General features: G+C 34.5%; 1 protein-coding gene across 1 annotated transcript in view; it reads right to left on the minus strand.

Moving 5' to 3' along the window:
- Positions 1-18,019, minus strand: part of LOC106875922 (sperm flagellar protein 2) — a 102,750-nt gene that overhangs the window by 23,864 nt on the left and 60,867 nt on the right. The window contains exons 24-30 of the mRNA XM_014924237.2: positions 17,570-17,636; positions 16,028-16,237; positions 13,861-13,977; positions 13,127-13,305; positions 12,098-12,257; positions 7,495-7,678; positions 1,835-1,915 (exon numbers count right to left, since the gene is read on the minus strand). Coding sequence (XP_014779723.1) covers positions 1,835-1,915; positions 7,495-7,678; positions 12,098-12,257; positions 13,127-13,305; positions 13,861-13,977; positions 16,028-16,237; positions 17,570-17,636 — 998 coding nt within the window. The remainder of the gene's footprint in view (positions 1-1,834; positions 1,916-7,494; positions 7,679-12,097; positions 12,258-13,126; positions 13,306-13,860; positions 13,978-16,027; positions 16,238-17,569; positions 17,637-18,019) is intronic.

An 18,019-nucleotide genomic window follows, 5' to 3' on the forward strand; every position in this document is an offset into this window, starting at 1 on the left:
GTTCTGTTATCACACACACACTCGCAGACTCCCGCACACGCACAGATATTCATCTCCCTTTTTCACTCTCCTGTCTTAGAAAGAACTTTTCCCCCACCACCTCCTCTTCCGGTCTTTTCACAATGTAACCTCGTGGGCATCGGTACCATTTTCCTCTTTCTCCATTCTTCCATTCTCCGAACTTTCCATCTTTCCGACGAAGGACTATGCCCGAAACGTCATACACTCTTTCTTTCCTTTCCTGAGCGTCCAATAACACTATCCATATCACGTCCTCACTTTGTTGTTTTTTTGTTATTGTTTTTTTGAACTTATATATATATATATATATATATTATATATATATCTGTCTATTTAACTATATAACTATGTCTGCCTCTCCTCTGCTCTCTCTCTCTTTCTCTCTAGCCTTCTTTCTCTACCAATAAATCCACTTTGCAAAGTGATGTTTCATTGGCAAACTAAAATCTTGATAAACAGTAAAAACTTCCTTCATTTCAAACCTTTAACTTTTATGCATGAAACAAAATGATTTTGTTATTTTTTATAAACTCTGACAGTTAATCAGATTTAAAATTATCCTCAATGATGAAAGATTGGAATATATCTGTCAAAAGTAGCTCAATGGAAGGTTTAAAAGATCTTAGCATCACTTTTATAATTGAAAAAGGTGAATCTCAATCCTGGAATTCTTATTTAATTATCAGTTAATTAGCTGCATTCCTTTCATGTGCAAGCTGTTGGGAAAATGGTTGAACTTCATTTTATCATCTTCATGAATATTTTCCATTTCAATAAAATTGACAAACTCCAAAGCAATCAAATATGAAAATGGAAACATTTGCAACACCATTAACCAGAGTATATAAGACAGACGGGGAAATGTGAGAAGGGCCGCCATTCAGATTTTCTACTGTTGGATGGATTTGTGGCATTCGGTATAGTGGTTTGATGCATGTATGGCTCTGTGGTTAAGAAGTTTGGTTCCCAATCACATGGTTTCAGGTTCAGTCCCACTGCATGGCATGTAGGGCAAGTGTCTTTCCACTATAGCCTAAAGTTGACCAAAAAACTTGCTAGACTGGAACTGTAAGAAGTCTGTTATATGTAGGAACATATTTCCTGTATTTCTGAGGAGTAGGGAACCACCCTTTAACCACTATTGTTTCCAGGTTTACTCTGACCCAAAGTAGTGGCACCTGCCAGGGTCCTAGCTGTGGATTAGGGCTTGCCTACCTATGCATGTAAAGATTGGAACCAGCAGACTCCCTGGAAGAAACCTTCATGGTTCAACGACAGGGAGGCAGCTGCAGAAATGCATTGTGGAGTGCATACAGCAAGATTAAAGCAAGCAAGACAACTTGGTCACCCACTGCATCCATTTCCATTCCCAGTTGTCTTGACCTGGTCTTGTCACTGGGTTGAAGATGGTCACAGGTGACAACGGTCAACTGACATCGGGGAATAGTTGTAAATGAGTACTTTTACATGTCACTGGCCACAAGTGAGGTCACCAAGTACTTCACTAGTAGTGCTGCTGAAACACACTATCCAGTAATTATGAGTGCAACATATTAACCACTAAGCCACATGCCTATATATATATACATGCATATATATATATACATATATACATACATATATATATATATATATATATATATATATTTATTTATTTATAAATACTTACATACATATATAGTCCAAGTCATGCCAACATGGAACATGGACATTAAACAATGATGATGATGATGATGATGATGATGATGATGATATTTCTCAGCAGTTAGAAAGGATTAAATTATAAGAAACTTTACAGAAATTTTGCTATTACCTTCTTCCTCAACAGCAAAATAATATTCTTTTCTTAATTTTTCTTTCCGAAGTTTTTGTACTTCTTCTTCTTCAGTCAATTCTAAAATAAATAAAACACAATTATATATAAACAAAAAGAAAAGGTTCTCATGTAACTCTAACGATTATCTTCCATGTATGTTAATGACTTTCAAGTTTCTACAAAAATACATGAGACACACACATATTGATTTTAAACAGATATAACTGAACTACATTTTATCCAATTTTAGATATATTTTCCTTTGTTGTACCAGTTTGAGAAGGGTTTTACCATTTTCAGGCATGGAACTGTTCTGGGAGCAAGTATTACATTATTACACACTTTGGTTTCCACTGACTTCTTCACAATATTTTTCCTGCTTAGAAATCAATATTTATCTTAGAAAACCGATATTTTTCTCTGACATGGTACCAGCTTTCCAATATCTTACACACTAGATATCTCTTAACTACTAAACTATTCCCTAATGTTGTTGTTGTTGTTATGTTTTTTTTTTATTGTATTCCAATACCAGCTGTTCACTAACAAGGGATATGAGGCAACACCCCTTATTTTTCAAGCACCCTCTGAAGTATTTGAGCTGTTCAAAGCATTACTATTTTCTGCTAGTACTCCACCCATATTTCAACCCCTATTTGTTCAATGTACTTCTCAAGATATTCAATCACTGTTTCTAAGGCTCTGACAATTATTGGTTGGTGGCTACTACCTTTTTTTCAATGACCACAACTGCTTTACCTCCCAAGCTAACCTGTCATATCTAATGACTTTTATTCCCTTCTTTATCACATATTTTGTTATCAGCTGAACATGTTATATCAATGATCCAGCATTGTTTGCTTTACATCTCAATCATAACAAAATAACATTTCCTACTCTCTATCGCATGGTCACACTGAATCATAAAGTTCCTCAGGATTTTTGCATTATCATTTACGAGAATGCCAGTGGGTTTATGTCTGTACCACTTTTCTGCTTTGTCAAGCCCATACTTGTTGCAAATAGACTATCTTTGCTATGTTGTCATCCTGCCTCTTATATTCTTCCTAAGCTAGTGGTGTACATTGACTGATAATATTAGGTTGAGGGAAAAGTTCGTGTGCCGAACATATGCCGAAAGTTGTGCCATCAATGCTGAAATTTACTGTGAGCAACTTGATCAAATCTATGATGCACTGGTTTAAAAGGACCCAAGACTTGTTCATTGAAAATGCGCTTTGTTTCAACAAGACAATGCAAAACTGCATACCACCAGAAAGACCAGCAACTAGATATATATGTATATGTATATAGTTGAAATTTACAGAAAAACAGAAAGATGAAGACAGGTGTATAAACAACAAGCAGGTGTATTAGTTTAATGCTCAGGAAGTGAGCAAGTCTTTTACATTTCGAGCCTACGCTCTTCAACAGAAAGGAACAGGAGGAAATAAAGAGAGAGAGAATTAAAAAACTTGCGGATTTAGCAGTCAATCACATATACATTTATATATATATATATATATATATATATATATATATATATATTGACGATATAGATATTTAGAATAACAATTATTTATCTACTTTACACTTTTATTTATGGAAGAATTCAGAAATGACATTTTTGCAGACATTAAGATCTAGTATCATAAGTTTTAAATTTTCCACTAAAATTTCAATTGAACTTTTATAAGAAGATTGATAAAAATTACTTTTGCATTCTTATGTAATTATCGAAAATGTTAAGGTTATTCATTAGTGCTAAGAAGCAGCAGCAATATACATTGGAGATTTGATGGGATTTTTCTTATTAACCTCATTATTTAGTACTTGATGCAGATACCAAATATTTCAACATGAAAATATTGAAAAATAAATAAATGAATGAAAATTCAAATTATTCCATTGAAAGAATAAATGGTTCCAATGGGAATTTGATTATTCACTGAATGTAATTCTGACTCGCAGCTTTTTTTTTTTTGTTAGATTAAAGATTTTTGTGGCTGATATCTTTTTCTCACTTCTTGACAAGAACGAGATATGTAAGAGATATGTAATGGTAAAGCAGAAAGAATCTGATATGAAATCAATATTCTGTAGTTTTTAATGGCAGGCATTGCTTAGTTTCGACGAGTTTAGTTGCCTCTTTTGGGGATTTTTGTTTCATTGTCATTGCAAAGTAAAAAGAAGAATTCTTCAACAGCTCGCATTTACAATGTCAAATTGATAGGAAAAAGACCCAGATTCAAGAACTAAGAACATAAAAATAATCTGAGCAGAAAACAATTCCTTTTCAATAGTCAACATCTAGATTTCCAAAATGATGTAAGAGTTTCTGATGTTAGAGGAGGAAGAGGAGGAGGCTCTAACATCTACAAAATAAAACATTTAAGTTTTTATTGGCAATACAAAATACAAAACGATTATTTATCGAAATAACAAAAAAAGGTTCATTACTAAACTCTACAAATGAAAATAATAGAGAGCTCTGGTTGTTGGCTAACTTTTGGCAGAATGGAGCATGGCGGCGGCGGGAGGGGGGGGGCGTTGATACTCAAAACATGGGTTGAAGAAAAAAACAAAAAGAAATCCTTGAAAAGAGAGTTAATTAATCAGACCCAAATTAAGCAGTGCTGACGCTATTAAAAGTTGGATTTATCATGTTCTGTCTTTTATTGATGATAATTGGGTGAAGAAATGTTGAAGAATTCAACTTGAAGAAGTGTGAAGGAAATAGAAAGCGTGAAGAAGAAGTGCTGGAGGTTGATCTCAAGGTTTCTGAAGCTCAAAGAAAATGACGACCACAAATAAAGGGTGGGACACTGAGTTGGAGAAGACCAGTCCTACGCACGTATGCTGAAATATGGGTCAGAAAACAACGAGAATGGTGGTGGTGGTGGTGCTGCTGCTGGGGATGATGATGATGATGATGGTGGCAATGGTGGTGGTGATGATAATCATCATCATCATCATTATGGTAGTGACAAGAACAATATCACATTGTGAAAATTGTTTAAAAAAAGCGTATTATGACAAGCAGAAATCTTATTCTAAAATACATGACAGAATTATATTTAGTGAACCATTTATAATTCCTTTTCGAACTACTTATTCCTGGAATGAAATCATTTCAATTTTTCAATTCAATTTAATATTAAATTATTCTCTTTATGCACCAACTTAGAAATAATAAAATTCCATTGAATTTCCATACGACATTAATGCCGGTTCCTAGAATTCATTCTTGCAACACTGCCATTGACTCTCAGAGTTTTTGCTTTAAAATTCTATCTATTCTAAGTGAGTTGTCTTTTAGCAAATATTTCCAAATAACAATCCTTTCTAATATAGGCACAAAGCCTGAAATTTTGGTGGAGAGGGGACCCAGTTGATTCCATTGATTCCCAAAAGGATAAAAGCAAAGTCCATCTCAGCAGAATTTGAACTTAGAATATAAACACGGATGTAATCCTCCAGTCGGCTAATTTTTCTGTTTTCTAGATTTTGTGGGGAGGGGGACAGTCAATCACATCAACCCATTACTCAACAGGTACTTAATTTATCAACCCCAAAAAGATGAAAGGCAAAGTCGAACTTGACGGAATTTGAACTCAGAACATAGCGACAGGGGAAATACTGCCAAGCATTTCACCCGGCGTGCTAACAATTCTGCCAGCTCGCTGCCTTAATAATAATAATAATAATAATAATAATAATAATAATAATAATAATAATAATAATAATAATAATAATAATAATAATAATAATGATGATGATGATGATGATGATAGATGGCTAGTACTTTATTTTATTGCCCCAGAAAGGATGAAAGACTCAGTTGACTTTAGCAGGATTTGAACTCAAGATGTGAAGAGTTGGAACAAATACAGCAAAGCAATTTGCTCCAGTATTCCCCCAATTCTGACAATTTGTTGCCTAATAATAATAATAATGATTTTCCTTTTACTATATTGTTATAAAAGTCAAAATCAATATGAATAGTGCAGAAAAGTTATCTAAATTCCTATGTGTGTTATCTGCATAATGTACTTATTCCCAACAATAGTTCTGAGATAAAACAAATATATTCACTGCCTTGCTGGGATTGGATTTTTATAAGATTTTCATATGTACTTAACACACACACACACATAAAATATATAAAACAAATTTCGCTTGCCATATATTTTATTTTTTCCCTATTTTTCAGAAGTTCTGTGATTTTTTTTTTCCAAATTAGATTTACTTTTGAGTTTCTTTTGTCTTTCCTCATTAATTTTTAAATATTTTGTTATTTGCAATAATTTCTATAATTTTCAAGAATGCAACAACTGATGTCTTTAGGTTACCAGTTCACACCTTACAAGAGGCATTCATTATCTCCTCAATAACAGACTGAACTCTACATAATTCTTACCAACCCATTCACCCATTCCAAGAGCTTGCACTTCCCTGGCACAGAGCTCTCAGGGTCACACTGAGGCATACAAGCTGTAACAAGGACTGGATCCTGTCGTGGACTGTAACCCTGTGTATTCCTAAAAAAAGATGGACAGTCATGGTTGGAATGCCTTTGTTCATAAGTCTGTCTGCTCAACGAAGGCTAAACAACAACCACTCCCTGGATTCGTAGCCATTGTGTCCTTAAAAGGGATTAGAGTATCAATATTCCTTAGGAACGCATTGTAAGTGTTAAACTCTATGCATTGATATTTAATTCTGTCTGCTTAAGGGCTCCTGATTAATAAGGAAACAATTTAATGATTATCTGCTTTGCTTTGGTCTTAATTATAGAAACGGTTAATGACTCGAGACACAATTCAAAACATGTTCATTACGCAACTATTAACGAACGTTGTGTTATGTCCAGCGATTGTAATTATTTGAAAAGAAAGGTTATAGTTGGACAGGAATAACTATCAAAGTGTGGCTGTGTTATTAAGAGGTTGGCTAGACAACCACAAAGCTCCAAGTTCAATTCCACTACATAGTTTATTTGGATTGACAAAAGTCTTGTGAAGGAAATTTAAGAAACAGAAATTGTGCTGAAGCTGCCACTGTTTTAAAATCCAATTTTCTGTGTTTGCAGAGGTTGAACAGAGTTTACTGAGACAGATTTCCTAAAGTCGAATGCCCTTCCTGTTGCTAACCCTCACCTGTTTCCAAGGAATGTAATAGTGCCCCATACTTAGAAATGTTTTCACTGAATTCTGGAAATAAACAACACTGCTTGTATGACAGTGGCACTCATTTACAGCTATCACACAAGAAGACACAAATATACACACATACATATGTGTGTGTGTATACTTGTTAATGTGTGTGTACACATAAACACACATGATAATTTCTGTCAACCAAATCCACTCACAAGGCTTTGGTTGACCAGGACCATAGTAAAAGACCCTTACCCAAGGATCCACACAATGGAACTGAACCCAAAACCATGTGGTTGGGTAGCAAACTTCCTAACCACACAGCAATGCCTGTGAATCTATATTTCTGCTGCAGCATATGAGGGTTGAACATAAGCAACGGGTCAAAGAAGAGAGCCTTGCTGTGTTTGCTCCCATGTAGGTTCTGTCCTTTTCAACCAGTCTCAAGTTCAAAGGTTAGGGTGTCAGTATTGGACACCATGATGACTAGAAACTTACCAAAACTTGGAGGTGGAGTCATATCTTCTGATTCCTTTTTCCCTCGAACAATCCCAGTTTTCTTATTTCTTTTCTCTTTGATCTTTTGAAGTTTCTCAGCATGCAATCGTTCTTTTTCTTTCTCCTGCATCTTTCTCCTCTCTTCTTCCTCTTCTGCTTCATGGATGGCTTGTTCTGAAGAAACCTACAAATGTTAAAAATTAGATTTAGCAAAAAATGATGAAGCATAAAAAATCTGATTCGTCAAAATTCCTACCAGTAAATTCTAGGCAGATCATGACAGTTTATCTCTCTTATATTCACCTGGTACCTTGATGGTATGCTCTCGCCATCTCTCTGTCCCTTTCCCCCTCCAAACTCTCTCTTTTCAGCAAGACACTTGTTCTTCTTTCTCTATCATCCTTTCACATCCTTTAATACGAGACTCCATTCAGTTGAAGGAGTCTTATCTTGAAAGTACTTGGTGACCTCACTAGTGCTGGTATGATGAAAAGAAAAGCATCTGGTCCACGCTATAAAATGGTTGGCATTAGGAATGGCATCCAGTTGCAGAAACCATGCCAAAGCAGACACTGCAGCCTCCTAGCATGTTGGTTCCTACCAAACTATCTAACCCATGCCAGCATGGAAAAAAAAAAAGTATGTTGAATAATGATGTAAAACCAGTAACAAAACCAGAAAGAAGTGAAGATTTGAAGAGTCTGGCCAAGCCCCTCCCCCCTTTCACCTATATGTTGTTTTTTTACAACATCATTTACTTCAATATAAGAAATTTTGAAATATTATTCTCCACTGAGGGAGGTTTATAAGTTTATCTGCCATTTAAGAATCTGTTGTTACAGAAGCAAATCATCATCTGAAAGAAATTCCTGAATTCTTGTATAATTTTTAACAGAGTGCTGCCTATGTGTGTCAAGTGATTTCATATATTATATAATAAAATATAAGATAACGAACAGACTGGTTTTTAATTGCTTATAACATTGTTTAATGAGTAGACTGGTAGTCCATTGCATTCAGAGTTGATGAAGTAAAAATACCAGTAATAAACAGCAGCAGTTCAATCAGTTAAAGTCCAACATGATAAAGCGTTAGAGATGTGTGAGATTAGCACACAAACGTTCATTGGATGATTATCTACTTATTAATCTTCTTAATTTCTCCTGGAAATTCCCTTACAAACTCTAACAGTACTCCAGAATCCCCCCCCCCCCCATGTACCTAAAGATTAAGTTAACATCTTTTACAGAATTAATGGAAACAGTGAGTGAAGTTTAGATGCAGTTTGATTTAATATTGGCTGAATCACATCTGAGTTGTTTGATCAAGTCATTTATTGATTTTTGGTTTAAAATAATCCATAACTACACCATTATTGATTGAGTCTTGGAGTGAAGAACAACTAATCTTTTACCTTTTACTTGTTTCAGTCATTGAATCATAGCCAGGCTGGGGCACTGCTTTGAAGGGTTTCAGTCAAACAAATCAACCCCAGTAATTATTTTAAGGTCTGGTACTTATTCAATCTGACTCTATTGCTTAATTGCTGTGTTATGGGAACATAAACAAACCAACAACAGTAGTCAAGTAGGAGACAAACACAAGCACAAATACATATACAGGCTTCCATACAGTTTCCATAAATCAAATTCGCTAACAAGGTTGGCCCAGGGCTATGATTGAAGCCACTTACCCAAAGTGCTTGACACTGGGACAGAACACAAAAAAACATGAGTGTAAAGCACACTTCTTAAGCACACACGTCTGGTAGCAGTGAAGATCTCTCTCTCTCTCTTAGAATTCACAGCAGCCAAATGTATCTCAGAAACTTCCAGCTATTCTTAAACAAGCATCACATGTCTTTGGAAAGAATGTTTTAGAAGGAATATCCACAACAAGAAATGCTAACCAAATAATTTATTTGATCAGCTACCTTTGTGCCGTAAGTAGGCTCAAAACTGACATAACCCAATAATAAAAATCTCATGAAAACTACAAGAGTTTCTCATATTAAACCAAAAACAACAAAGTTGGTAATTAGTGGGTTTCTATGAATTCCAGTAAAACTTTAAAATGGTGAAAAGAAAAAAAAAACTATCTCTACTTCAAATCCAATTACTTTCTTGGCATGGTTAGAATTTTTATTGTTTTATGTTGATGTTTCCACACTGGAATTGAAAGAATGGTTAGGGTTAGGTTTATGTAAATTTGGAAACTTCTGTCATTCTGGAATAACTGTTACTTCAGTTCTGCATTTTAAACTGCTAACATTTCAAAAGTAAAGGAAGAGTGGGGAGGGAGTCAAATCTCTCTCAAATTCAGTCAACCAATCCAAGGAAACAGAGAACATAAAAACAATGGTGATATTTGTCCAGAGCACAAAGCAGTAGACTGAGTAAACCTATCACTAACGAACCTGTAATAACTACCGAAAACAACTGTAAGCCAAATTTATTCCAATAAAGGAATATTCTAAAATAACCATTATTTATACCTTGTCTATGATATATATATATATATATATATATATATAGTGGAGCAAAAGGGACTGACAAAATAAGTGCCAGACTTAAAAATTAAGTACTAGGTTCGATTTACTGGACTAGACCCATAAATGCAGCCCCACAGCAAGGCAGCAGCTGAAGCAAATAAAAGATGAAATAGCCCAGTCTACCTGGCTGCAGTGAGGTTCCAAGCCACACAGAGATGCACCTAACCATTGCAACCTGTAAGAGCTCCCTATAAAGAACAAGTGGTTTCTTAAGCTTCAATGCTGGGGCCTAGCCCAGCCATAGGGTCTTCTTCAAGTCAATGAATCCAATAATAACCCAATGATGGATGCATTTGATTAGGAAAAGCTAAGCAATCGACTGATTATTAGACTTATGCACAAAACACGTAACACCTCCTTGATTGGTTGATTTGCAAAGAAAAAATAAGATCTTTATAAATAATTAGATTTAGTAACGATTGATTAAATTTCATTAAAATACTAGACTAACAATATATATACGTACATATGTACACACATACATATACACACACACATACATATACACACACACATACATATATACACACACACATACATAATGCAACTAAAATGTACTTCATATTTATCAGACGTGTAAAGATGTTGCTATTCATTGCCAATAAATGTATTTTCACCAGAAACAAACAGCATTTTAACTTTTGCAAGTTTTTTTCCATTTCACTGATTCTGATGGAGCTAGAATCAGTGGAAATGGTAACCAGGTAGAAGAAAGAAAAATAAAAGAATATACCAAATCAATTCCAAGAGAATACACACCAAAAATAACAAAATAAAAAAATTTGGAACATATTTTAGTTGATACACACATACACACACGTATGTATGTATGTATGTAAGGACAGAAAGATTTTTTTGAATTACAAACAGAGAAACAATACCATAGAGAAAGTTCAGTGAGAACAATTTTATGAGAACAATTTATTTTGAAATAATTTACCACTTATTTCACAATTTACAAGAAAATTTCAGAAATTTCTCTAGTTTTCTTTTATCAATCTATGTTTAGCTATTTCTTTGTATAATTCATGCATAACTCTGTGTGTGTGTGTATATATGTATGTATGTGAGCATGTATGGCAGTGCGTTTATGTAAGAATGTATGTATTCATGTGTGTGTGTGTGTGATTATGTGTGTTACATGCAACTTTGAAATGTGTATATGTATGTATGGTATGTATGAATGGTATGTATGTATGGATGGATGTGTGTTTATACAAGTATGTATGTCTATATATGTGTGTATACATGTATGTATTCACACATGTTTATATACTGTGAAATAATGTATAAATAAATATATCCTTTTTAAAACTTTTTTTTTTTTTTTAAATATTTGCTAAATGTATTTTTTAAGTTCTGAAGTAAGGAAAATTGAAGTCAGTAAAATAATGAAAGCATATTTTTGCAACATTTGTCTTAATTCTATAATTAATAACTCTTCTATGAAACACAACTGAGTTATTCCACTAATGTCTGATAAACAAAGAAATGGGAATTCAATAATGCCATAGAGTGACATTGGGCATTATTTTCAGATCATATTGGGTTTAAAATACTTCTTCCATTCTTTTACTGGTTTCAATCATTGGATTGCGGCCATGCTGGGGTAACCATGTGGTTTTGAGTTCAGTCCTATTATGTGTGTGTGTGAGTGTGAGTGTGCATCAACATGCATGCATACATACATATATGTATATGCATGCATGTGTATGCGTATAATTATCCAAAGGACTTTCACAATTTCCATTTACCAAATTTCACTCCCAAGACTTTAGTCAATAGAAGACATTTGCTAATGATAATGTCAAGTGGGAGCGTTCCAAAACCTACATGGTTGAGGACCAAACATGTTAACCACATGGCTAAATGAAGCTCATTTACCAATATTCACAGATCCTATTTACGGAGCCTATAGAGACCAAACTGATGGGTTTTCCATTAAGTGATCTTTTAGTTCTTTTACAAATTGGTAAGGAACTATGTAAGAAGTAACTATTTACTTAGTGAATTGTTCTCAAAGAATTATTCTTGGTAAATTCTCTTACATACAATGCTAGATATTTCGGTAAGTGCTTGTTGATAGGAATATTGATAAGTCTCCAGAATATTTCTTTCTGCAGCTTCTGTGCCATCTTCCGCTCCGTCTTTGTTTGCTTTTTTAACCTCAGGAGAACAGTATCGCAACGTTGATGGATTTATCAAAGGAATCCTGAAATAGAAAACATTTTCTAAGAACTAAACAAAACAATTTGTAAAACGATCATATCTACTTTTCATTTCATCTGCTGCAGTTGTAAGTCTGCTTCCATATTTTACAAAGCTTGTGGCAAGCAATCAAAGGAACCAATGTCTGATCACTTGCTTTATTAGGATGACTAAGTTACCTGGTGATGTGTGAAGATGCATGGTTTAGTGGTCACAGTGATGAACTTAACAATTATAAGGTTCGTGGGTTCAATTCACACACTGTGTCATTCTGAAAGACACTTTTGTTTCATGTTGCCCCAGTCTGCTCTGCTGAAAATGAGTACCAGTAATGATTGTGGGATGTGAGAGGACCAAGGGAGTGCATATATCTGCCCACAACTACATCACAGTCCCCTGGAATAAATAGCTGAAGGGTACTATATTCTACAAGGTCACACATACTTGTGACTGAAGGGTTTTTTAAGCTTTTTAAGCACTTTTTGATGAAAAGAGATGCAACTCAAGGCACTTTTTTCAACGGAGTGCACACACACACACACACACACACACACTCAGACAAAGACCTCCCACATAATTTCTGTGTACCATTTTCTATTTAATAAGTGGCAGCAGAAGACACTTGCCCAAGGTGTCACTCGGTGGGATTGAAACTAACACTCTTTGACTGAAAGGTGAATCCCTTTAACACAAGTTTATGTCTGATTCTATACTGTTGCATAAAACAAAATCAATTAAGTAAATTTATGCAAAGATTGGATGTATATAATTGGATGTATATAATTAAGTAAATTTATGCAAAGATTGGATGCACCAACACAACCAATGCTGAGCCAAATATTCTAGTTAAGAGTTAAAAACTTTGTTAATTACTTAAGTCGAATAGAAATAGTAATAAGCTCGTTGTTCTCAGGTTTCTCCTCTTCCTTTTCTTTCTCTTTTCCTTTCTTTGGTTGCTTTGATGAAGTTCGAGAACTTGCCCTGTCTTTTAATGCCTTCAAATCATGGGAACCAAGACCATCGTTCTCCAAGAATGATTCAGGAATCCCTGACTTCAAAAACAAAGAAACGTTTTTCACAAAATAAGCCAATTGAAGAATTAGAAGAGGTATTTTTCAATCCAACCAGCATTTTCACACAAATAGGGACAACTTTCTGAGGCATGACTTTAGTTAAAAGACTGCTTACCATCTCCATTTAAGTGGAATTAACCTATGTATTGAAAATGACAATCATTGTTTTGTTGATATACATACACACACATACTTTTATATATACAAACACACATATAAATACCTCTATAAATGTGTGTGTGTGTACGCATACACACACACATATACATACATATATATATATATATTTTCTTAAAACTCCTTTATCACTAAATATTTTACAGTATTTAGCTTTCTATTCATATTTCTAGGTTCTCTGTTCATATCTGTGAAGGGCAGATTCAGTAAGTCATCCACCCTGGGTCAATGAAGTTAGCATCAATTATATCAATTATATTTGAGGAATCATTCTAATTCATTGTGTATTTTCCTTAATCACATCTGGGGTGGGGAGTTCTTTTTTTGAGAGGCATGATGATAAGAAATAATTATTACCTCAAGAAGGGGAAGTCTTGAAAAATTCAGTTCTGCTATCGGAGGAACTAGTTTATCAGGAATATTGTAATAGTCCTTGAGTAAAGTGATTGTATCCTGGAAACGGTCAAGTTCTGTCTGGAAATATATTGAAATCTTTTGAATCAACCAAACCAGAGAAAGTGATAGAAATGAAGCAATGTTTATATTATAACATTTTTACAACATATCTGGTGATTTGTTTTATATTTATTATTGTTGTGCAAAGATTAACTGTTTCAATAACAAACAAAAAGACAAAAAACAAATAAAGACTAAAAAAAAAAAGAACAAACAACAGAACGCTGGCTCCATATTAATTTTCAGATAGGATTGTGGTTTCCCATTGAATATTGCTTCAAAGCTGGGAGTTCAACATCTCACATTCATTATTGACCGGTTCACTTTGAATCTTCCTCTTGCTAAATAAGATACTCTTTATGCTCAGCGATAAGGAGCAAACCATCACTCAAAAATGGAAAAACAAAAAACAAAACAAAAAGAGTTCAAAGCTACATGACATCTCATCTGGTGAACCTGAGTTTCATGTTTGTAGCATGTACCAACACACACCGAGGTGCATGGCCTACTGGTTAGGATGTTGCATTCATGAGTGAAAGACTGGGGGGTGGGGTTCAGTTCCTGGACTAGGTGGTACATTGTGTTCTGGGATCAAAACACTTCATCTCATGTTGCTCCAGTCCACTCAGCTGTAAAAGGGTTCCACCAATAGCTTGTGATGGATTGACAACCCATTCATTGGGGGTGGGCATAATAATCTCAGTCACTTATGCACCAGGGAAATTGGGTTGAACTCCAGTTTTAAGAGTCACAAGGCTCATGACAGTCCTAAGAGCCCTTCCAAACAAATGAAGGATGGGTGGTCATGTCACTGCGTGTTTTATATGGAAATTGATTTTGCAAACAAATATACAATAATAAAATCAAGTGAAAGGCAAATCAGACCATTTAAGCAGCAGAAGAATTCAATTCTACCAGAAACTCAATACAGATTCTGAAGATACACATGTCGTATCTGTGACACCTGTCCAAACTGTAAACATCTCACCTGCACAAGCACAGAATTGTTGGCAGAAATGCTGAAAAAAATTCGACTTCTAAGAGGAAAAGGTGTCAAAAGAAAGACTTAACTGTGAGAACAAAAGGCTAAAGATCAAAACATGGAGTTACATGTTGCTAAATAGATTGAAGACTGTGGAAACTATAGTGGGGAGAGAGGGGGAAGAGAGAGAGAGAGAGAGACAGACAGACAGAGAGTTGTGTGTGCTAGGAAAATAAAGAACTAGTAAGACATTGGTGAAAATGAAAAGAAACGGTCAAGAAAATACTAGAAAGGAAATATGGTTAACTGTTGCTCCATGTAAGAAATTGGAGAAAGATTTATATCGTTGGGTTTGGGAATTATGCAGAAGTGGATTTATTGTCAACTGCTTGGATAGCAGAACCAAAATATTACAGGTATCCATGGATACAAGTAACCACAGCAGCGTTCAAATATAATATTACTCAAATATGGTCCAACTGATGCCAGCATGGGAAATGGACATTAAGTGACGATGACGGAAATGATGAAGACAATGAAGATGATAATGATGATGATGATAATGATGATGATGATGATAGTCTTTTTGTTTTTGTTTCTTTTTATTGGAAGGGACATGAAGGAAGGAGCAGGGCCCATGGCCTGCATGGCCTTTGTAGATTGATGAGATTGATGTCATTAATATTGTTTTGAACCTTTGTAAGTCAACATCTGCAGGAAAGACATTAGCAAGGAAAGGAATCATAGAAAGTTGATCTTCTGGACAGGAAAGAAAGACTGGGTGTTGAGTGATTCCTGCAGAGTCTGAAGAAAGGAGTGACTCAGCAATACCTAAGTGGAGGTGGTATGAGTCCAGTTAGCTCTGACGAGCAGAAACCATCATAGTAGCAGTTGAAAACAACAGAAGGAGGAGACAATACATTTGAGGAGCAGAAGCTGGTGTGTATATGAGATCCAGGAATATGGAACTGGTTTACATTATACCAATTTACCATTAAACCAATGTGAAAACCAGAATTAATGTTTCATTTCACATCTCCACCCCATGGCAACATGGCTAACACGGTATGTTAAACACTGACTTACCTGCATTATCGTCAAATAACTGTTACACACTTTGGACAGCTGATCCTCATACCAGCCATTCGAGATAAGCGAATGACATTCATTTTCCGCTTGTTGTTTTTGTTCATCACAAATACTCCACAGTTTATCCTGGAGATCAATAACCGTTTGATGAAGCTCAGTTTGGGTTTCCAAGTCAAATCTCGTGTCATCAGGGACTTCATTATATTCCTGAAAAAAATAATATGACATCATCATTATTTAACATCCACTTTTCCATGCTTGCATGGGTTGGATGAAGATTTTTGCCTCATTATAGAGACACCCTCCTTGTCACCAACCTTTACTTGTTTCCAAACAAGGTAATATTTCTCCACAATCAGACAAGTTCTTGAAGAATATTGGTAATATTTGATATTGTCTGTATGACAGGGATAATCATTTACAACTAGAATGCGATGTGAAAACAAGGAGATACAAAGTGGCTTATAAAGGATTAAAGGCTTGGCTCTAAGGGTTTTATGGAAGTAATCGATTAATTATCTTACCTAGATAATGTTATTACAATTCCAAACATTCTTCAGATATATCTTATGAGAAACTATATTATTAAACATGTCCCCTGTAAGTCTTTATTTATTTTTAGACAATTATATTTTAAAGCAATTTGGTTGTTCTTTCTAACAGATCAAGTGACCACATAAAGGTTTTATCCTTGGCTTAGCTTCCTTGTTAGTTTGCAGAAATGTTTTAGGGAAATGCCATAATGAAACCCCCCATGCCACAAATGGTGATGTATTGGATAAAAAGGGAAGAAGAGGATTCAAAAGAAACTGGGGAGAAATGAAGAATTGCTTGTTTGTTGCACAAGAAATATAAATGGAGACGCAAAAGTGAGAAGTTGAAAGATTGGTAGTCTTGGGATGAGGTAGGTATAGAGAAAGAGACAAAGTGAGAACAACTGCAATTTAACACAAGTAATTAAATACATTGATTAAGCATGTGTGAATATCTCAACAGAATTTGGCTGATTTAATAAATATTTCTGATGCATCGAGATTGGAACAGTAATTAGAATGCATGCAGTTCAAGGCTGAAAAGAAAGGTGATGTTTGACTAGAAGTTGCTAGGTTTTACTATTGAGATAATCGAAATACTACTGGAAGACAGGAATATGGTAATATAATAGAACCAACAAAGGCTTCATCAAGTCTGGGAATAAAGCAATTTCTTCTCTATGATACCAAATTAACTTGAATTATATCATCACACACATTAGCAAATGTCTAGAATGAAACACGGATGCTGAAATGAGAAGCCCCAACACTGTAGCACGGCAGAAGCAGAATAGAAAATTACAGTTTAAAATTGAGTTTAAGAAGTAGCAGTAATACAAAACAATTGGTATTTTTAAAAAATTAGTAATGAATAAATTATGAAGATCTAATATTAGATGACAGCCAGAGTTAAAGTAGGCAAGAGACGAGATTAAAACATTTCTTGTTAATAAAAATAAAACACAGCAAACCAAACTAAACCAAACAAACATAAATTATATATTACCTTCTGCCATTGACTAACAAAATCTTGTTTGTTGTCAGGACGTATCAGATATTCTTCAAATATTTTCCTGTATCGAAGGGGAATTAAATAGCAACGTTATTACATCAATATATCTTCGATATTTCTAAAGTAAACAATAAATAAATTTGTCTGTTTTAATATTTATATACCAGTAACATTTATTTATTATGCTTGTTCATTTGAATACTGGAAACACATAATCTCTTTGCATCTGGATGGTCTCATTTCTCATTGATAACTATTTCTCTCTCAAAAAAAAGGGGGGGGGGGATTGAAACTGTTTTTACAAATAGTATTATGTTTATAGAAATGCTATTAAATAATTTTTACAAACACTACATATGTATATGTATGTATGTGTGTGTGTGTATGTGGATATATGTATATATGTGTGTGTTTATATATATATATATATATATATATATATAT

This window comes from Octopus bimaculoides, chromosome 18 (genome assembly GCF_001194135.2).
Source record: "Octopus bimaculoides isolate UCB-OBI-ISO-001 chromosome 18, ASM119413v2, whole genome shotgun sequence".
Lineage (NCBI taxonomy): Eukaryota > Metazoa > Mollusca > Cephalopoda > Octopoda > Octopodidae > Octopus > Octopus bimaculoides.